Source organism: Mirounga leonina, unplaced genomic scaffold, assembly GCF_011800145.1.
Source record: "Mirounga leonina isolate KUSES-001 unplaced genomic scaffold, KU_Mleo_1.0 Mir_454, whole genome shotgun sequence".
In the NCBI taxonomy this organism is placed as follows: domain Eukaryota; kingdom Metazoa; phylum Chordata; class Mammalia; order Carnivora; family Phocidae; genus Mirounga; species Mirounga leonina.
The window spans coordinates 3562214-3583723 of NW_023270763.1; the positions used below are offsets into that span (position 1 = coordinate 3562214).

A 21510-nucleotide genomic window follows, 5' to 3' on the forward strand; every position below is an offset into this window, starting at 1 on the left:
GTCTTTCCTTTCCGCCCCCATTTTATCAGGGTGGTAACATAGCAGCCTTCTCAGAGCTATCCTCAGAGTACACGTATTTAAATAAAACTAGTGTTCAGAAAAGTGGGGTGTTGTGGTTAGTGTATCTAGAGCCTTCGGGGTGTGGTTCCCTGGCACACTCACTCACAGCAGATACTAGGGGTTTTTTTTTTTAAAGATTTTACTTATTTATTTGACAGAGAGAGAGATCACAAGCAGGCAAACAGGCAGGCAGAGGGAGAGGGAGAAGCAGACTCCCCGCGGAGCAGGGAGCCCGATGTGGGGCTCAATCCCAGGACCCCAAGATCATGACCTGAGCCGAAATCAAGAGTCAGGTGCTTAACTGACTGAGCCACCCAGGTGCCTCTTAGTTTTTAACTATTAGTGCATTATTATTGAATTTTGTGTTAAGGTTTAGGCAAAAGATCTTTGATATTTGCAAATTATTCTTACATGGAACGTCTCTCCTTCAGTGCCACGTCCCGGTGGCTGGCAGAGTCCTACCTGACCCGTCCTAATGTCACCTGGATGTCGTCCCCCGTGGGGTGGGGGCCCGTGATCTGAGGAAGGGCAAAGAATTTTGAAGGGTAAACGTGACCATTACTTACTGGGTGGTCACTTCTCTTTCTGTCGCACCGGACTCTTTCCTGGGGCTCCCGGTGGCTTGCTCCCTTGCCCGAGTGCCCAGTGCTTCAGGAGAGGAGGGGACGTTCAGATGGGGCCATCCGGGCCCCCGTCCCTCGATCAGGTGGCTGTTACAACAGGCAGGTACCAGTCGCTGCACAGACCACTCCCCCCCATTTCAGTGACACCCTGCCCCTGGCAGCCTGACCCGAGGACCGCCGGGCTCTGCGGGTGGAATGTCTCCAGCCTGCCAGGCGGTGCTCTGGGCCACCACCAACGCTGCCATCCCCACCTGAGCCTCTTTAAAAAGCGTGGACGTGGATGGCAGCGGCCGAGTCCGCGGCTCCCGGGCCTCCACAAGCGATGGAGCGATGGCCCTCCCTCGCCCGCCGAATGTTCTCGGATTCTTTAGCCGATTGACTGTACTAAACACAGTGAAGGTGTACGCGAGGTGAACCTCTAGTCCTTTCTCTCTGGCGACTGCGCGGCACTCCTCTTAGAACGTACCTCCTCCTGCCTCCTACCCATACGCTGGTTTCTACACCCTCACCTCTTGATAGACTTTCAGTTCCAGAATAGGTCGTGGTGACCTTGTCGTGGGCTCCGACACACACACGCTCCGTGTGCCAGGAGGGCAGAGCGGCCGCGATGGGGAACCTACACCCTCAGGAGCTGGCAGGGTGGTAAGCAACCCTGAGCCGGGCCCTTTCCTCGTTAGTTTCCCAAACGTGCCCAAGAACGAGGCTTTTGGGGGGGGAAGAGTCTCCCGCCCACGGAGAGCACAGATTCTGGGGCTCTCCCCCACGCAGATGACACAGTCACACTGTAGAAGTCACCACGGATCCTGCAAGTGATACTGTCGAAACGACCACATACTCTTGAGTAACGCCGTAGATGTGAGTAGGAGTCCTGTGAGTGAAACTATAGAGACGACCTGAATCCCCTGTAGCTGGATTTGGTCGGAATCTCCTAGGGACAGGATGTTGCTCCTGAAAAAGGGGGTGAAATGAAATGGTTCCGAATGGACCAGGAACCCCAGGGCATGCCTCCTCGGCCACCTCCTGCAGAGGGGTGCCCGGGACTGCCGCGAGCCCCAATTCGCAGGCCGTGCGAGGCGAAGGCATGTCATCGTGACTGCACCCAGCTGGTGTGCAGGGGTCTCCCTTGCCGTCTCTACTCGGGGGCTCCTCAGATGGGGGCTGAACTTCCATTTTTACCAAGGAGCCCCGGCTTTGACCAGGCCTTTGGCTGCATTTCTGACAGTGTTTTAGCGTTTGTAGCAGAGGGACTTGAGTATCCTGCAGTCTTTTTTCTTTTTTCCCCCATAAAAGTAGTTTTGGCCTGATTGTAAAAATATTGTTTACTTTTTAAAAAACAGATCATAGGAAAACACATGAAGAAGAAAGCAGGGCGCCTGGGTGGCTCAGTGGTTGGGCGTCTGCCTTCAGCTCAGGTCATGGTCCCAGGGTCCTTGGATCGAGCCCCGCATCAGGCTCCCTGCTCCCCGGGAAGCCTGCTTCTTCCTCTCCCACTCCCCATTGGTGCGCTCTGTCTCTCTTGCTCTCTCTCTCTCTCTCAAATAAATAAAAATCTTTAAAGAAGAAAACAAAGTTAATTTCTAAACAAGAATTATTTAAGTTGCCACCCCCGTGTTGTTGCTGCACTGACCAGAGCTGAGCGTGTGCACAGAGCGTGCTCCCCAGCTGCCATGGCTGGCCAAGGTCACAGCCTTGTGAGTCGGCCAGCCCAGGAAAGCAGGGCTGAGGGGTCGGTTCGAAGGTGGAGTGAGCTGACGAGTGGTCAGGATCACAGCCTCGGTTCGTGGAGGAGGGACGAAGAGCAGGCAGAGAAGGTTGGGTTTTGAGGTTTTGTTGGGGTGTCAGGGACCGACAGAGCCAGAGCCTGGTCAGGGGCAGTGGTCATCCTGCCTTCCCGAAGCCTCGGCCATCTGCTTCCCTTTGCTCTTCCTGGTTCGAGCTTGTATTTTGATTCCTGCCCTATTGGTCTGCCTGTGATTCGCACCCCCTCCACCGATGGCCCCTAGCTTCGCCATGAGGGTGGTCCCCACGGCCTGACGAGCCCCTGTGGCTGCAGCCTCCCTCCTGCAGTTTTGGCTCTTCTAGCAAAATGTATTAAGTTGTTAGTAAAAATAGGTGCTTTAGGCTAAAAAAAAAGGTGGTCAGAATCCCTTGATTTGGGGATTGTATATGTAAAAGTTTTTCAGAACCTTTTCCTGAACAGTCTTCTTTTTCTCCTGAGTTCTTACGGAAGTCAGAGCTTCTAGCTCCTCTGGCTTTCTAATTGCAGACCTAGGTATGTGGGAACCGCTTGGGCCGGCCGAGGAATGCTGCCTCCTTGCCTCGGCCTGGAACGCGGTGCTGGAGCAGGGCAGGCAGGGAGAGGCCGGGCTGGAGGGGCCCTGCAGGTTGTCTGTGGAGTCGTGTTCCACGGGCCTCCCAGCCTTGCTTCAGAGCTAGAGGCCCGGCCATGTTTCCACCTTTCTCCGCCCAGGTCTGGACCCCAGGGCTCCGTGAGGTTTCCGGAAGACCTGTCGTACCTTGCAAAATTCAAAAGGACTCGTTATCAAGTATTTGCTCCTGCCCCCAATTCTTGAATGTTTTATTTCTTAAAGGACATGGTAACAACGCTGGAAGAATATTTTGATAAAAGAGGGGGATCCTGGAAGGCCACGCCCACCCAAGGCTCTTTCATCCCTCTCTCCCGTCCCCTCTGCTTACGAGAACACCTATGTGCGGTTGGCTGCTCGCTGTGTGCTGGGCCTCACGCTCAGTGTCCTCGCTGCATCTGGGCTCCTGCCGCACAGAGACCTCCCAGGTCCCCCCCACACACACACACACCATCCCCACAGCCCATTCTCAAACCAGGCCTGTCTAGTTTCAGATCCCACACCTTTCGCCATGACTCCAAGCCATTTGGTCTCTGCATTTATCGCCATCACGCTCCTCTGTGGGGCAGCACTTCGTGAGCGTGTGGTATGCCTGGATGCTGTGTGTGCTGTTTAAACTGTTCTGTTTAATACTCCGAAGGACCTTGTGAAGTGTGCTCTGTAGTTACCCAGTGCTCCTTGATGAGGAAAGCAGGCCGGTGCATGAAGAGATTTGCCCAAAGATGCACGGTGATGAGGAGTATCCTTCTAAATGCCGCAGAATGTTCACCCCTGAATACACACCGTAGTTTGTTCAGCGGTTCTTCCCCATAGGGAGCTCTTTAGCTGTTTACAGTTGGGTTAAAGTTTTGGTTTTGGTAACCGAGGTCAAAGTAACAAGGGTGAAGTTGATTTTTTTTTCTGGATGTCATAGTCTTTAACGTAAGCTGATACAGCAGTTCTCAGCTCTTTTCTATTATATCGTTGTGTTACCCAGTGTCCGTTTTATGGCCCACTGTGGCTGCTGCAGCTCCTGCCATCACACCCGCATCCTGGCCATTACGAAGGGGAAGATGTGAAGAAGACGCTCTGTTCCTCCTGAGGGCATGACTGTTTGCATCCCATTGACCAGCACAGCCCCTTGGTGCAGGAGAGGCAGAGAAGCATTGTCTTTAGATGGACAGCTGTGTGTCCAGCTGAAACTAGATCACTGTAGGAGCAAGAGAGGATGTGTATTCAGGGAACTAGCTGTCTGTCACAGTCTGCCTTTTGGCCACCCACATATTTGTGTCCCTTCTTCCAAAATAAAAACACTCCTCCCCATCATCAAAGGAGGCAGTCCAAGTCCCACTCAGTGACTGCGCCCCATAAAATGCAGGATTTCCGGTGACGAGCACGTCCCTCATCAGGGCATTCCAGGTGGTCCCTCTGTGAAATGCTGAGCCAAGTGGAAGGCAGGGGAAGGCGATCCCAACTCTCAGTTGGCAAAGAGAAGAGCAGGAAGGACGCTCACTGGTCCCCACAGGGCCAGTCCCTGTGTGTGCATTCTGGAAGGATCCCTGCCAGCCAGCCTCCCTGGCCTCGTCTGAAGTGGGTCCTAGAGATGATGTGCTTCCTAGCGGCCCATCCCACCTGCTGCAGGAACCATGGCAGGGATCTGTGGCAGTAGGTGTCATTCTTGAAAACTCGTCTTTAATTTCTGTTGCCAGGTGCGGGCCCTCTCTGCCGCTCTCACCTGAGTGGGGGCCTCTTTGAGACCACCCGAAGCCACAGGCTTGCCAGGCTGGTTCCCATCCTCTAGCCAGATGGCAGCCGCTGGAGAAAGACATGGCACCTCCTTCTGCAGCCCGTTGCATCAGGCCACTAAAAGCCACGCAGGTGTCCCCGCACGTCTGGTCCCAGGGGCAGGCTCTGTCCACGCCGGGCCTGCTGTCACATGCCGTGAGGGAGGGTGAATGGATTCCAGCCTATAACGTTCATATCCTCACCTCCTAACCAGTGGAGCAGCGCCTGGGACCACTCCAGCCGACTTGTAGCAAACACTGGGTTCTCTGATGGTCAGAAAGTGGGGTGGCGTTGGTACGAAGGCCACAGGTCTGGTCGTTGGGTCCCGTGCCGCCTTCCCTGTAGCTTCCTGAGAAGGGCTCCTCCATAGAACTCTTGTTCAGATGTGAACCTCTTGGCCGGAGCCCCCAAAGTTTTGTCTTTTCGGGAGACGTTTTCCAGTTTCATCCAGCCTTCCTTCTTGAGTTTTCTTTTCTTTTTTTTTTTTTTAAAGATTTTATTTATTTATTTGACAGAGAGAGACACAGCGAGAGAGGGAACACAAGCAGGGGGAGTGGGAGAGGGAGAAGCAGGCTTCCCGTGGAGCAGGGAGCCCGATGCGGGGCTCGATCCCAGAACCCTGGGATCATGACCTGAGCCGAAGGCAGACGCTTAACGACTGAGCCACCCAGGCGCCCCTCGAGTTTTCTTTTCTTTGTACATCTTATTGTCCAGGTTTCTTGTTTTTCCCTTGAAGTGCCTTTTGGGGCCCTCAGTCCGTAGGCAGCAGATGCCTTACCTTGGGAGACAAGTGGTCTGCCTTCTCTTCTGCTCCGGATCATCTTTCTCTGAGTCCGCCCCCCAAATTGTTTGTTTGGTCCCTGTCTTCCTGTAGGAGATGCTCCCTAAATGTATGTTCTTCCCTGGCTTTCTGTCCACACGTAAGAGCTAGGTGCTCACGCGGACCGCTGTTGTACCTACCAGGATGGTCGGCTGGCTGGTTCCTTGTCCGGTGGGCTTCACCGGGGGGCGGGGGGTGCACAAATGCCCGTCTGCAGCCTTCGTCCTGGGCTGTCATCTGCTGGGGGCTGTTGGGAAGGTTGGGGGTGTTGTGGTTGGTATGCAGAATTTCAGGCATCCATTGTCAGTGCGGAATGTCAGTCCCTGGTCATGGTGTGGATGCCCAGGCTCATCCGAGCTGCTGGGATGCAATGAGGCAAGAGAAGGGGTGGCCTGGGGGCCGTGATAGCTCTGGAGGGGAATGCTCTATGGCCTTATTTTTTTATTTTTTTATTTTTCTGGAAACTTTCACATGGAGTTCTTTCTGTGCCTATTTCTTATGTCTAAAATGAAGATCATTGTACTTGTATTTACATCAGTAAGGATTAAATGAGCTCTTTTTGTCTCTAACAACGTCCTGGCTAGTAGGGCAGGTGGTGGGATTCCACCTTAAGGACCAGATGGAAGTGAAAGTAAGCGACCACCCCAGTCGCCCCTGAATCCCTTAGGCTCCTTCGTGCCTGAGCAGGGCCAGAACCAGCCTTCTGTGCCATGATCTTTGACCTGCTGCTGAAGAGGGCAGCTTCATGTGGAACCAGGGCATCCGAAATTTGGCCCGATTTCTAGGAGCCTTTGGCTTCCGCGTGGCCCGGGGAGCTGTGCAAGCTGGGGGCAGACCTTGAGCATGGGGGCTGTAGGGCACAAAAATTTTTTCAGAGGAGTTTGAATGACATGTAATTCATGGAGCTCACAACTAACCCACTTAAATTTTCCAGTTAAGTTTTTCGTCAGTTCACAGTTGCGCAGCACCCACCACAGTGGATTTTAGAACGTCTGTGTCACCCCTGAAAGCCAGCCCCCCCCCCCCCACCCTGCACCACCACCCAGCTACTCCATCTCTGTACATGAGGGCAAGGATTCTGCAGAGGCATCTGTCCCGGGATGCCTGGGTGGCTCAGTCGGTTAAGCGTCTGCCTTCGGCTCGGGTCATATTCCCAGGGTCCTGGGATCGAGTCCCGCATCGGGCTCCTTGCTTAGCGGGGAGCCTGCTTCTCCCTCTGCCTGCCGCTCCCCCTGCTTGTGTTCTCTCTCTCTCTCTGGCAGATAAAGAAATAAAATCTTTAAAAAAAAAAAAGGAAGGGCTGTCCCAGGGTGGGCGCTTGCCTGACAGAGCTGTGGTCCGGACTGGGGTGGGGAGGGCTAACGCACACGCACGCTCACCTGTAGCCGGGATCCCTGGTGCTGAAGGCAGGCGCGAAGTGTGCGGTTGGGGTCAGGTCGAATGTGAAACACCTCCAAGACGATAGCTTTAATTGCAAAACATGCTCATTAAAACACCAACCAGGGCCCTAAACCGGAATGAAAATATTATAGGGAGAGAAGTAATTGGTGAACCCGGGAGCGCCCTAGGGAGATGTCTGTTTAAAATTAAGTAGCTTCCTGGTGTTTCTCCTCCTAGGTAGGAGACAGTTTGCCTCGGGATAATTTCTGGAAGAGTGAGTCAGGAGCTGCTTTTGAAATAGCTGTTACAGTAAATAATATGAAAATATTTATTGTTAAACCTTAATTGGAAATGACTCTTACAGCGGGAAGTTGCCCTGTTTGAATCAGTTATAGATGGTGTTCGATTTTGCTACTAATTTGCTAACCCAAATCCCTGATGTACAAAATGTTGTGTTTTGTTTTACTAAAAACTCCATGTGCGTGCACGTTATCTGGAATCTTTGTTTTTTGAACTGGAAGGTGCCTAGGAGGTCATCTCTTGTGTTCAGAGCCTGTCCTTTTGTTAGCTAAGAACAGAACTACAGAGGCCGGGGCACTAAACTCACTAGCAGTTCTCAGCCCCCCTTCTTCCTACACGCTGTTTCCCTGCGTCTCAGTTCCCACCCCAACACCTCGCCTTCACGGGGAACTCGGAAGCCCTCCCTGGGCGCCTCGTTCTCCTCCCGAGAATCGCCCCGCGGTCTGGGAGTGATGCGGCCCTGGGCCAGCCGGGCTGCCTGGAGCCTGGCTTCCCCATCCCCATTCCAAGGATCCTGTGCCAACTCTTGTCTTCCCCCACAACCCTGTTTTTTGACATTCCGCTCTGCCTTGTGACCTCTGTCATAGGCCAGAAGCCACACCCTCTTTCTGGTTGCCCCGATGATTGTAGGATGCTGTGATCTCGTGCTCGCGTGAGGGCTTCCACAGTGCAGACGGCACGACTCCAGCTGTGTGCCCTTTCGGCAGGTAGTGGAGTGTAAAGCTTCTCATGTCGATCTGCAGCTGCCGAAGGAAGAGACAGACAGATGGTGAAGGACAGAGACACTGCCTTTAAATATTCATCGTTCGTGCTTCTGTATGTAACACTGTGGAACAGGGCTGTGTGCGTGTGCGTGGAGCCCTCGGCCAGATTGCTGGTTCCGAACCCTCTCCTTCCTTCTCTAGCTCGGGGACGGCAGCCATCCGCAGGCATGAGCTGGGACGGATGTTGGCTCTGGAGGCACCGGAGACCTCGGCATTGTAGGAAAATGTGTGATGTAACTTTCTAGCCAAAATACTAATGAAGGAGATTTCTGTTGGGTTGTGGGAAAACTAAGGAAAGTGGAAGCAACATCAAACGTTTTTTAACTGTGGCTCACGAGAGGAAAATTGCAGAATGTCTTTAAATGGCCGCAGGTGGCCTTACACAGAACCCGGGGTGGGGGGGAGGGTGATGTGGACACGACATGACAGATGTCCCACCCCTGCCCTAACATGCTGGTGTTTAGACTGCATCTCCCAGAACCAAAGTGGTGCCAGAATCCCTTTGTTCTGATTTTAGGTTTGGAAATAGAAAGCTGGTGTCTGTGGGTCAGAAAGCGGCCTGGTACTTTGCTCCCCGCCTTTGTAGATACGGCCGGTCCCGTGCTCCGGTATCTCTGGAAGAATCAGTACTGGCCAGTCAAGCCGGTTTAGTTGCTGACTTCCTCTGGGAGGTGCAAGCAGCCTGGCTATTGGAGCAGACGCCCACGTATGCTGCTGAGTCATTTCATGAGAAGGGGTCTTCCCTGTCTGCTCACATGCACTGCCTCTCCTGGGCCCAGAACCTATTTTGACCTACTCTTGAATCTGGTTTCTTAAAAACGATTTGATTAAGAGAAAAGGGAATTCAAATGCTGTGTCCCGGGGAGTTTGGAGGGGTCCCTGCTGTGTAAACAGCACTGCTGAATTAACACAGGCCGGAGTGGGCCAGCAGCCTGCTGGCTGAGGCTTCGTGCGGTGCACACTTCTCGAGTTGTGAAACACGCAGTGTGCTCTGAACACCTTTCCGGAACTATTAGGAGTGCCCGTCATCTCCAGCCCGCCCCCGCCCCCGCCCCACGACACTCCCTTGTTTTTTTTTTTAAAGATTTTATTTATTTATTTGATAGAAACACAGCGAGAGAGGGAACACAAGCAGGGAGAGTGGGAGAGGGAGAAGCAACCTTCCTGCCGAGCAGGGAGCCCAATGTGGGACTCGATCCCAGGATCCTGGGATCATGACCTGAGCCGAACGCAGATGCTTAACAACTGAGCCACCCAGGCGCCCTCTTTTTTTTTTTTTTAATTTTATTTATTTATTTGACAGAGAAAGACACAGCGAGAGAGGGAACACAAGCAGGGGGAGTGGGAGAGGGAGAAGCAGGCTTCCCGCCGAGCAGGGAGTCCAGTGCGGGGCCCGATCCCAGGACCCCGGGATCACGACCTGAGCCGAAGGCAGACGCTTAATCGACTGAGCCACCCAGGCGCCCCGACACTCCCTTGTTTTAAAAAAGGGCCTTTTCTAAGCAGTTGCTGCGGGTGAGACTGTCCCTGTCCCTGCTCTCATTTGGGTTTGCATTTTTGTTTGTAACTAAAGTTGCAGTTAGCATCTTGTTGATGACTTGTGGTCTAGAAATGAGGTGTGCTGGATACATAACGTCCAGATTTTGTGCATAGACGTTTCTTAGAGGTGGGCGACCTTGGTTTCATGTGATGCACCCACGCGCAGGGTGTGACTCGGGTGTGTGAGGCCGGGTTTGTTTGCACATGGTCATCTGCCGGCAGAGAAACCGAGGCCTGGAGCTGACTGTGCAGCCAGTCGTGGTGCCGTCACTCTGCAAGGCGCCCGCCGGCCTGGCGGTCCCGCTCTATGGCTTCTCACAGCGCAGCTGTCTTTACGCTCGCTGCTGAGCGGTGACCATGGTATCTCAGCCTCCCGACGAGCGTTCTCTGCGAGCTAGTGAACCCCGCTCGGGTACCCCTGCAGCCGTCCTGTGTCTGAGCCTCTGCTGGGGACCTGCGTGGGTTCATACCTCTGTCTTCACATGTGTGGGGAAAAGGAAAACCCGTATCGGTGTCAGCAAGTGTCCCAGATCAGATTTTTGGTTCTCTCTGTGAATCGCAGAGTGATGCCAGGGTTCTGTAACGTGAGGCGAACCCCACCGTCATGGTGAACCAGGACGTTCCACTGCCGTCTCGCGGCCTTGTCCCCGTCTTTCCCACACTAACGTGAGCTCTCCCTCTTGTTGCAGGTGCACTTTTCGATTCCCCAGCACGGCCATAAAGATCCAGTTCACATCACTGTACCGTCAGGAAGAGGCCCCGGCGTCTCCCCTCCGGCCCCTCTACCCGCAGATCTCCCCTCTGAAGATTCATATTCCGGAGCCGGATCTCCGCAGCTTGGTCAGCCCCGTCCCGTCCCCAACCGGCACCATCAGGTGAGTGGCCGACTCCGGCCTGGCCACACGCCCCCCCCCCCCAGCACCAGGGTCCCCCCTGCTCTGGCCGTCTGTGTGAGAAGCAGGATGAGGACACAGGTGACTCAGTAGGTCTCTGGAAAATTGCAGGGGGATGGAGATTTTGTAACTATTTTAAGTGCATCGAGGGACCTGACAACTTAAAGAACATCTCTGGAGAATTCTCTCATAGAGTGAAGAGTCCCTACAGCATTAATCACTTTCCCAGTTTGCAGTTCTGTGTCTTAGGGGCTTTCTTTGAAAGAAGCACAGGTATGATTGCTTTAAAGGCATTGACAATATTTTAAAGTAATCTGTGCATGCCAGGATTTGAACTTTGTTTTGCTAAACTTTATGAAATTTAAGGACTTGATCTAGAGTCTGAAGGAGAGAGAGTTCTCAAACGTTCCCGTCCTTGGTGTGGTGTACAGAGAAACCTTAGGGGAAGGTTTCGGGGAGATCCCCGTAGAGAGGGACTAGCTGGCTCTCGACTCCGTGTCCCGCCCTCTCCCTCTGCTGGTGCCACGGCTCGGGCCCCGGCACTGGCAGCTTCCCCCGTGGCTGGTGCGTCATCAGTGCAAGTGTCAGACCTGGAAAAAAAGGCAGGTCGTGTCTGAGTCTGGTTTTGCCGCCACATACCTCCTGCAGGGGTCAGTCCTCAGGGGTGCCTCTGAGCCACACTTGGAAAACCGATGCTCCTCGGGCGGGAGGTTTGCTGTCCCCACAGCCTTCTGGTCGGACGCCGTGCCTTCCCTCGCCAAGCGGGCACGCTCTGGTGGTCCTCGTGTTCTCCTCATGTTCTAGGACCGTGTGTCACTCGGTCTGTGACAGTCATGCCTCACTGCTGTTTTCCTGCTGGGACGTGTTGCGGACACGTTGGGAACAGTTTGCTTTGAGCTGGTTGGAGCCCGCGTCCTGCAGAACCAGGGAAGAGGCGTGTCCCTCTCTCACGGAGAGAGTGGTAGGCACAGCGTTGATCATGGCGTGGCCTCGAACTCAAGGCTGGCCCCCAGTTCTGATTCTGGCCGTGTAGCCAGTTAGTGGGAGAGCCAGGGGCCTCGCTGGGCCTCGTTTTCCTCGTTGCAAGGCCAGAACGCAGATGTCCCGGCTCTGGGAGACGGGGAGGAGTGGCAGCTCTCTGAAAGCCGTGCGTGTGTTCGGTGCTGTGCTCAGCGCAGTTCGTGCGGCGTCTCAGGTGCTCCTTCCGCTCCCTTCAGGTTTCTAGAAGGGCTCTGCTCTAAAGCCCCAGATTGAGCGTGTGATCTCATTGTTATTTCAGACGGCTAGCTGGACCTTGATCTAGGGCACGAGCTTTATGCTCACGCTGTGAAAATGTTCCTGCACGTACTTATCTGTAATTTATCCACGGATAAATAGTCATACGAGGGGAGATGAGGTGGGCCCTGTGGACGACGCTCTGCCTCTTCCTCACACGGCTCACGGGCCGCCCGCGACCCAGCAGCTCACCGGAGCGGGAGGTCCAGGCAAGAACTCGCACACGAGGGCTCAGGGCATCACTATTCCTAATAGCCACGAAGCAGGAGCGACTCGGTGTCTGTCAGCTGGTGAGCGGCTAGGTCAGATGTGGACTGTTCACGGTGGAATGTTACGTGGCCATAAAAAGGGATGAAGTGCTGACACCTGGCAGAGCATGGCTGCCCCGTGGAAACGGGATGCGGAGTGAAGGCAGCCGAACGCGAAGGACCGCACCCCGGTACGATGCCGTTGATAGGAAACACCTGGAACGGGATCTCGGGGAAGGCAGCAGGCGGGCAGCTGTGGGGGCTGGGGGTTGGAAGGCGTGCCCACCAGCTGTACGGCCTTTGTTTCTGGGGTGACAGTGGAAACGCTTGGGACTCAGTGGTGATGGTTGCTGACTCTGTGAGTACCCCAGAAACCCCTCAGTTGTACTCTAAATGGGGGACTTATCTCAGTGAAGCTGATACAAGACCTGCCTGTCCTGACACCTTCACCCAGAGCAGCCTAAACCGGCCGCGGGCACACAGACCAGCGGTGTCCCACGCCCATGCCGCTGGCCGCTGGGGGCCGGTCCTGGGCGGCGTGGGGGTGGCTGTGGAGGGCCCTCGGCACCCAGCAAACCCCGGGCGGGCCGTCAGTGTGGCATCGTTAATAATCGGGTTATGATCCAGCCAGATAGACACTAAGAAAGAAAAATGTATTGGTTTGTACCTGGAGGGCTTCAGAAAATAAATATATTTCCCAGGAATATTTCAAATCAAAACAGTAGCCAGCTGGTTAAGATATTCAAGCCAGGCTCTGCGTCCTGACGTTGCTTTTGTGTTGGACGGGAGGCCGGAGCTGGAAGCAGTTCGGGGAGGTGTGGACCGAGCGCAGGTAGGAGCTCGGCAGGTGCGGCTGGAGCCGTGCTGAGCTCGGGTGCGTGTGAGGGGCCAGTCCCCGGGCCCGGGTGGGTGGGGGCGCTGTGTCCCGCCTCCCCCCTCCCGCTTCTCCTTTTCATCTGGCGGAAGATGTGGGGAGAAAGTAGCCACTGTGGGACTGGCCCTCTCTCCCTTTTTGGCCTTGAAGTATCAGAGAGGGACTTCTGTTTACATCCGCTTATCTTAGTGCAGTGGAATCCAATTTAGAAACCTCAGAGGCCCTTGTGGTTTCACTTGCCAAGATCCTGTTCAACTTCTGGGCTGTTGCAGGGGTGGAGCCTCATGTTTACAAACACCCGCCACCCCTCCTCTCCGCCCTGGGACGCCCCCCCGACCTCCCCACCCCCACAGCGACCGAGGAGGGGAACAGGGCTGAGGGCTTGGCTCCGCAGGGCGGGGTGGGGTGGGGGGAGGGCCTGGCACCCTGCGCCCAGCCGGCCTGCCTGGCCTGCACAGCTGTCGTCCGTCCCTCTGACGACACAGCGGGGGGGGGGGGGGGGGGGGGGCCCCCCCCCCCCCCTCGGGGGGCCGGCTCCCCCCCCTCGCCGCGGGCCCCCCCCCCCCGGGCCCCGGGGGGGGGGGGGGGGGGGGTGGAGCGCGCCTCTTCTCCTAGTTTGGTGTGCCTGCTTCCCGCTCTCGCCATTGGCCAGCTCACCCGGGCCACCTGGGGGCCTTGGTCTGGGTCGCTTTCCTGCCCGGACCCGGTTTCTCCAGCACCCTGGCCTGAGCCCCTGTCCCCTCCAGGGTTTTCCGAGCAGCGGTCCCGGGAGGAACATTCTCGAGAATAAACAGCCCCGCCCCGCACTCCGACCCCGCCTGCCTGCCTTTCTGTTTGGCCTTTTTCTGCTTCCCCTGCCAGCCAGGGGGTGTGGCTCGCCTGTGGTTGGGTTTGTGTTTTGTTTTGGGGCGTTTGTTTGTGTTTTGTTTCTTTTTTGTTGATGTACTCCACCCAGAAAATGAATGAATGCTCTTTGAAATAAATTCTGCTGTCTTCAGCAGCATTTTATTGACTTTTTTTTTTCGTTTTGCAAAGAAGTGGTGTTTTTAGGAAGGAGAAATCAGTTCACCATTTTCTGGGTTTTACAAAATGAGAGACCAATCTATAAAGAGCTCTTGGAGCTAGGAGTTTTAGGGACAGAACCGAAATGAAGCCAGAGGAAGGAGGCAGGCAGCACAGGAGGAGGAGAGCTGGTCTTTCCCAAGAGCCAGACTTTACAAGCTGTTTCTTTAAGAAGCCTTTCCTCGCCTTGATTTTTTTCCAGGTAGAGCTCAAAAACCAGAGTAATTTGTGTTGTGAAATCTGGCAAAGTGTAAGCCACTGACTTCAAACTGAAACCGCCCTTGACTGTGGTCCCCAGGCGCATTTCCCCCCCATCGGTGGTTGGAGCTCGGCTGCCCTCCCCTCCGGTCCGGTCCATCCGGGAGAAGTGCTTCCGTTTTTCCAGCCGACTGGGGCCCTTCCTTGGGGTGACGTTCCCTGCGTCACAGCTCCCAGCCCGGCCTCCAGATGCTTCTTGTAATGCCAGCAGGGGCCCTCGCCCGCTGATCCGTTGGTCCAGGAGCCCCATCGTCTGTGGCTCACCTGGGGCCACTTTCCTTTCCAACACCTCTCCTGTGGACTTCACACCCCCACCCGGTCCCTTTCCCTGCCGAAAGCTCCGAGAAATAAAAATCGGTTCATCCACACAGAAAGGTGGGCCCTCCACCTTCTTTGTATTTTCTCTTCTGCCGAAATCCGTGCCAGGATGTATTTTGGCTCTAAAATGTTGAGAGAAAGTTCTTATCTTCACTGGGGTGGCCCTTTCCCTGTTCTTGGGCACATCTCACGGGGGCCCCTTGGTTCCCGCTTCGTGTGTTCTTGGCCGTGCCTTCTGGGCGACGCCCGGCCTGTGTGCACTGCTGTGCCCGCGTGGGCACATGACCCGGCAATGGAGGGCCCTTCCCATGCCTCACACTCTGGGAAGCAGGAAAAACCTGGAGGGCAGGGGCTGAGGGGGACATTCCCCCAAGGTCTGCACCGGGCAGGCCGCCCCTCGGGGGGTGTATGCCTGGTGAGGTCCGGGCTGAGGAGCAGCTCGGGCCAGTTTGCTGACTGCTGGGCACAGGGCAGAGTGCGTTTCAGAAACGAGTTAGGCTTTTGAAATAGCTTCCCAGGATTTCACAGCATCGCATTTATCTTAAGCATTCCTTAAGAACGGTCTCAGAAACTGGCCTCTATGGATTTTCTTTCCCTGTTCTCTTATTTTTTTTTTCCCTAGATTACAGAAATACTGTGTATGCATTATACAGAACTCAAACATTTTGGAAAATGAAGCTCCCCCACCCTGCTGCTCCCAGGACAGGTCATGGGGTGCGTCTCCTCTACACGTTCCCGACGGCCTCTCATGGGGGCTGCTGTGGGTCCCTCCTCCGCAGGAAGGCCCCGTAGAGTCCAGTGTCCTCCCGCGGGCTTTTTCTCCTTTCCCACTGGGTCGTGGGCGCCTTTCCGAGTCACCGCTCTGCAGGGGCTGGAATTGGCTTCCCGAGCTTCCCACTGGGGGTCCACGGGCCGTGTCCAGTGTCCTGCCCTCAGGGGCGGCCCTTCCCAAACGTCTGCACATCTTACACGGAGGCAACGCAATTCTCAGATTTGGTTATTTTGTTGAAAATATGCTCTTTGAGAGTCACGAGCCCTGGGATTTTAGGGCAGTAATGAGGCTAGGAGCCATTACTGGCCCTCACGCCAGGCGTCTGCCGGCACCAGCCGGGCGGTGCTGTGGCCCATTCCCAGATGGGACACCGATGCCCGGAGACCGGATGCCACCCGCAGGTCCGTGCTCCGTGCCACGGCGGTGGCGCCAGCCTCGTGCATGCCGCTGAAACTTAAAACAGGTGGTTTTTATCAAAGGGATCCGTGCACGTGGTAGAAGAACCTAAACGCGCCCCGAGGGGGCACCGCGGGGACGGTCCCCGGCCGCCTCCGGGCTACGCTGGTGTTGGCTCACTTCGGCATGGCCCACTGCACGCCTCTCGGCTTCTCGGTGTTCCTCGTAGTGACGTCCCCGGTGGGGAGTTGGGGTTTTGTCTTCCCTCCCCACCCCGGGACCTCAGGACCGTTGGGCCCGTGCTTCCTGCAGCACCCACGGTTTCTCACTCGTGCTCTGGCCACTCCTGCCCCAGGCAGGGGAGGGACTGAGGGCCTGTTCACTGTGTTTGGTTCGGTCCCCTGTCCCTGTGACCCGACCCGCACATCCCCCCGCCGCCCCCGCGAACATCTGTCGCGTGGACCTGCTGGGAAGGCCTTCCTTGAGAGCCCGGTCTCCCTTGGCCTGGACCCAGCCTGGGACATCTCTGACCCTGCAATTGGACCCCCGGGCAGTCCAGGATCTCCCTCTGCCCAGTCTTTCCCTTTCCCCGATCTGCTCCTCGGTTTTATTGGGGAACATTCTCCAGTTGCTTTCTGGAAATGGGTACAGGACAGGTGAACGAAAATCACAAGAAATCTTCCAGGCCTGAAAATCATTGTTTTTCTCCGTTCACACTAGATGAAAGGTTTCACTAGTGGAGAATTCTCGGGGGGACACATTTTTCCCTCATAACTTAAAGTCACTTTCTAGCTTTGAGTGTTGCCATTAGAGAGTGTGGTGCCCCCCACCCCCACCCCCGGCTCTTGGACCGGACGTTTGTCCTCTGAGCACGCAGTGTCCCTGTGTCCCCACCTCCACCAGCACGTCTGCAGCGCTAGGAGCTGACCTTACTGTTTCCAGGGAGCCTCCCCTCATGCTCTTACCCCTCGCCGCTTTCCGTGGGCTCTGGGGGGCCTCTGGGGGGGCTGTCCTCCCACCCTTCACTGAACTTCTCTTTCTCCTCTTTTTAAAATTCGAAGAACGTTTCCCCGTCCTCCATAAGTGCCTTAGCGGCCTTCTCACCAGCTAATCAACGCGGTCTCTGCCCTTCTGGGGTCAAGGCCACGCTCCGTTTTGCTGTTTCACACCCCCCGCCCCGTCTGTGAGGGCAGTGCCCTCAGCAAAGCTGGGGAGATTAGGAGGCAAGGCTGTAAATTCACTGAAATGGTGTTTCAATAAGAAATGATACTTTAATCGAAGCACTTACTTTGTAGAATAAAAAGATCCTAGTTTTCAGAAGAGTTCAAAAGGCATGAATGAAAAACAGAATTACCACTTACCTCTATGTATTCATCAAAAGTATGATCTTCTGCCTGAAAAGCCTTTCGGCTCAGCTGCCATCCCATTGCGCTAAATCTGTTTTTTTGACTGAAAATTAATAATCTAATTAAAATCTCAGTAACACTCCACTCCAAAAAGACTGAGCTTCCAGAAAACCATCTGGATGATCTCTGAGGTGGTGGTGTGGGGCTGGGGCCCAGGGAGGGGTTCCAAGTGGCCCCTCCTGGGGGCTGGGTGGGGCGGTAGAGCGTAGACACTCCCAGAACCTTCCTGGGCCCACTGTTTGGGGCGCAGGGTCCGGGTTCTCTAGATGAGAGCCCCGGGGCGGTCCAGGGAGGGGAGAGGACCTGACCACGCCTTACAGACTTCAGCCCGGCCTCTTCTTCCGGCTCCCTCCCTCCCCCCACCCCCACACCTGGGTGCTCCCAGGTGCCCACTCTGATCTCAGGGCCGTGCGGTCCGAATCCCAGGAGGCTGGCATGGGAGGAAAATGCTTACAGCCCCAGGGCAGACCAGGCTGGGCAGGCATCTGAGTCGGGGTGGGGGCCTGGCGGAGCTTCGGGGCATCCTGGAGGGGTGGCAATGGGTGCCACGGAAAATGCTCACTGCGGGCTCCAGGGACGGACGTGGTTGGCCAGCCTTCTGTCCCATTGGTTTTTCTCAGTGTGAATTCTTACTGTCATAGTGAGACCTGAAGATACCTTTTCCCACCAGGCTGTTCATTCTTTTCCAGTATCTGTAAACATAGGACGCAGAGTCATCGCCAGGCATGATTTGCATGGTCGCAGAGGTCCCGTCCTGGGCCTGGGCGGTCACAGAGCCAGCTTGGGTTTGCCCCGCTGCGACAGCCTGTGACCGCCGCCCCCCAGACCGTAAGCTTCTCTCTCCTGAAACAGAAATGTGACTTAGCTGTATTCCCACAAAAGGGGCGATCAGCGACGGATGGTCTAAAGTGCACATTCCACTGCATTTCCACCTAGAATCTTGAATCAGGAAGAACAGGCATTTATTTAGTGCGATGTCTGTAGGGGGCGGCTCCTCGGCCCCGGCTGCTTCCCTGTGTGCCCAGATGCAGGCTTCCCACACACCTGGCCGGGGGGGTGGGGGGACACAAAGGGAGCAGTTTTTTGCCTAAGCCTGGCTGGTTCAGTCAGGAGAGTGTGCAGCTCTTAACCTCGGGGTCGTGAGTTCAAGCCCCACGTTGGGCGTGGCGTCTACTCCAAAAGCCAAAAAGTTTTTTTTCCAGCTTTTGCAAGCAGTGAGGGAGATTTTCAGTCGGGTAGGGTACAGCTCTGCTATGGGACGCTGAGTGTCTTGGTGGGTTTCCCCAGGGTGGGAGCCTTGCTGAGCCCCAGGGCCCCCGGACCCCCATCTCACACCTGCCCCGAGGCCCATCTTGGACTGAGCTCACGTGGCATCTCCTTTCGTCCTTCTCTTCAGATGGTGGTGCGACATCAGGGCGGCCGGGTGCCAGGAACAGCCCTCCCAGCACAGACCGGCCTGCAGGGACAGCAGAGTGGGGCTCACGGGGAAGCTCGCTGCCCCGAGGCCAGAAAGGCTGTGCGCACAAACACACGTTCTGGGTGGGCCTGCTGGGCAGCTCTGGGGTCCCGGCCGGTGACCAGCTGCGCTCCGTCCCCACCGAGCTTCCCCACAAGCGCTTGCCGGCAGGAGCCACCCAGTGGCCCCTGCGCGCGCTCCCCGGTGGATTATTCCCGTTGGAAATCATTCTTTGGTGAATGGCAGCGTTTTCTCTGGGTTTTGCCTCTGAGAGTTAGAGGTAAATTTTCTGCACTCTTCTGCAGAATAGTGACCTGTGGCAGGCAGAACGGACCCGTGTGTCTAAGCCCAGAGGTCGCGTGTGTCCTTGCCACTGGTAAGGGCGCCTGGTCAGTGTCAGGCAAGGTCAGGAAGCCACCTGCCCCCTGGTCGGGTGTGACTCTGTCTCCGGGAGTGACGGTTCTCGTCCCTTGTGGTGTGACGCGCAGCGGGTGTTGGGTGTGTGGGAACCGAGCGGGCTGACGGGGCCGCGATGCACCAGGGCGTCCTGCGCTTCAGCACCGTCAGGCAGAGCACAGTGCAGAGAATCTTCGGGACACACTCCTCACTTTGGGGCCGCATGACCTTTGAATCACAGCTCCAGGCCGCGTGTTGGTGGCGTTTGGTCCCAAATGGCTGCATGTGAGAAGCCTGTTTCTGAGTGTGTGAATGTTCCCGCCCTAATGTTATAAGCTTGGGTTTTGTATATTTGGTTCCAAATGAAGTTAAGAAAAAGCTGTTTTTATTACTGTTTCCTGCCTTTACCAAACCTGTTTATATTGTTGATCACAGGCTCTGTTCACTCCTGTCTCTGCCATATCTGGGGAATCCAGCGGAGCCCTCGAGATCCCGGGCACCCGGGTGGCTCCACAGAGGGACAGAGGGGAGGATGCAAGAGCACGTGGGGCGTGTTCGGAAACCTGGGGCCTTCTGGATGGTTCCTGGTGGGGTGCTGGCCTTGGGGAGCTCTCCTGAGGGCAGAGGCCTGGGTCCTCTGTGACTTTAGGGAGGCAGGGCGAAGTGGCCTTGTCCCTGCTCCGCGGGCCGGGGTCGGTGGGGGGAGGGGCGCCTGTGGTCCGCGTGAGGCTGGCCATCGCGGCTCCGGTCAGCTCCCAGCAGGGGCACCTTTTACTGGGCTTGTTACCTCTAGCGTTTGCATTGGTTTCCTCTGAATATTTTGTAACAGAATTAGTTTTCAGAATCAGAATTTCATTGTCGTTTGATGACCAAAGTCCATCTTGTTAATAGCAGGCGCTGCACCACGCCTGTCGCTGCTGAGCTGGGCCAAGTGAGCTCCAGCAGGAAGCGGGCCAGGGACCCTGCAGCCCGGCACCGGCCAGTATGTGCTCAGGACCTGCTTGAGCCATGGGTGTGTCCGGCCTGTATATTTGGCCGCAGTTTCCCACCTCCGATTGGCAAGGCAGCCCCGGAGGGAGACAGCCGGTGTGGGCCGCAGAGGCCGAAGCCGAGGGCCCGCCCCAGAGGTCCTCGAGCCCTCTCTCAGGGCCGGTCTTCCCAGCCTTGGCCCACGGCGCCCTCGTGTGGACAGTGAGCACGCTCCGCCCCGCCTGCCTTGCGGGTGGTGCCCTTCGGGCCCAGGCTGTGTGCGGTGGGGAGCGGGGCCCACTGGGTGGCTGCCGTGTAAACCTGGTTCTCAGGACCCACAGCTCCCACCGCGAGCAGAAACCGCTGCTAGATACCACACATCACGCCGGCCACGCGTGGACGCCGGCTGTTCTCTGGCTACACTCGGTCCGTGCTTGGTCGGTGGCGAGATGTGGCGTCGTGACAACACACGGAGGAAAGGGGTCGGATTTCCCTGTGAGCCTGCATCGCCCAGCATCGCCCATCCTGTGACGTCAGGTTCTCCTTTGCAGGGTCATGAGCTCAGGACGTGTCCTTTCTCTCCGCAGTGTTCCCAACTCCTGCCCGGCCAGTCCCCGTGGGGCCGGGTCGTCCGGCTACCGCTTCGTTCAGAACGTGACCTCGGACCTGCAGCTGGCCGCAGAGTTTGCCGCGAAGGCCGCCTCAGAGCAGCAGACAGACACGTCCGGGGGCGACAGCCCTAAGGTGCCAGGCCTCACGGCGCACGTGGCAGAGCATGGGCACACACAGGGCTGCTCTGGCGGGCGCGGCGGGCTTGCGGGTGCTGGCGAGACGAGGGGCCGCGCTCGGGGGCCGGACGGCGGCCCTCCGCCGGAGAGCGCACTTTGCTCCTTCACTGACGTCGCCCTGAGGCCCCGGGGACACTGCCCTTTCCCGCTCTGCACCTCCTCCGTGGTCTGTCCTCGTCCCGTGCGTGGGGGACAGGACGGCTTCAGGGTTTTTCCTTACAGCTTTCGTATCTTAGTTCACGCTCCTCTGATACCTGTCTTTAAGTCAATTTGCAGAGGAAGTGAGAAATTTCAGAACTAAATTATGATGAAAACCTGGGGCCGGAATGGCTGTCCCTCGTTGAGTGCACACACATTGGCGAGACGGGTGGCGGTCCCTGGGCCTGAGTTCGGTGGGCACGCCGCTGCCCTCTGTCCTGACCGCTGGGGCCCTCTGCAGGAGCGGGGTACACGGCTGGTGGGGCTTGCAAAGCCTGCCGGGGCTAACAGCGCGCTGCCTTTGTCCTCAGGATGAGTCGAAGCCGCCGTACTCGTACGCTCAGCTGATCGTGCAGGCCATCTCGTCCGCACCGGACAGGCAGCTAACACTAAGCGGGATCTACGCCCACATCACCAAGCATCACCCTTACTACCGGACGGCTGAGAAAGGCTGGCAGGTGAGGCCCGAGCCCGGGAAGCCGGGTGCCCAGCCCACTGTGGCGGGACAAGAGAGTCAACGGGCAGGTCATTTTCTGTGGGACAGAGTGGTCCAGGGATGTCTCCGCTGATGGCCTGTGGCGCATC

General features: G+C 56.4%; 1 protein-coding gene across 6 annotated transcripts in view; it reads left to right on the forward strand.

Moving 5' to 3' along the window:
* Positions 1 to 21510, forward strand: part of FOXK1 (forkhead box K1) — an 86136-nt gene that overhangs the window by 53639 nt on the left and 10987 nt on the right. For 5 of the 6 annotated variants that reach the window (XM_034988289.1, XM_034988290.1, XM_034988287.1 and 2 more), the window contains 3 exons: positions 10306 to 10491; positions 20527 to 20683; positions 21237 to 21383. In XM_034988289.1, coding sequence (XP_034844180.1) covers positions 10306 to 10491; positions 20527 to 20683; positions 21237 to 21383 — 490 coding nt within the window. Of the gene's footprint in view, positions 1 to 7664; positions 8130 to 10305; positions 10492 to 20526; positions 20684 to 21236; positions 21384 to 21510 lie in introns of those variants that run through there. The other variant, XM_034988291.1, reaches the window with a different exon arrangement.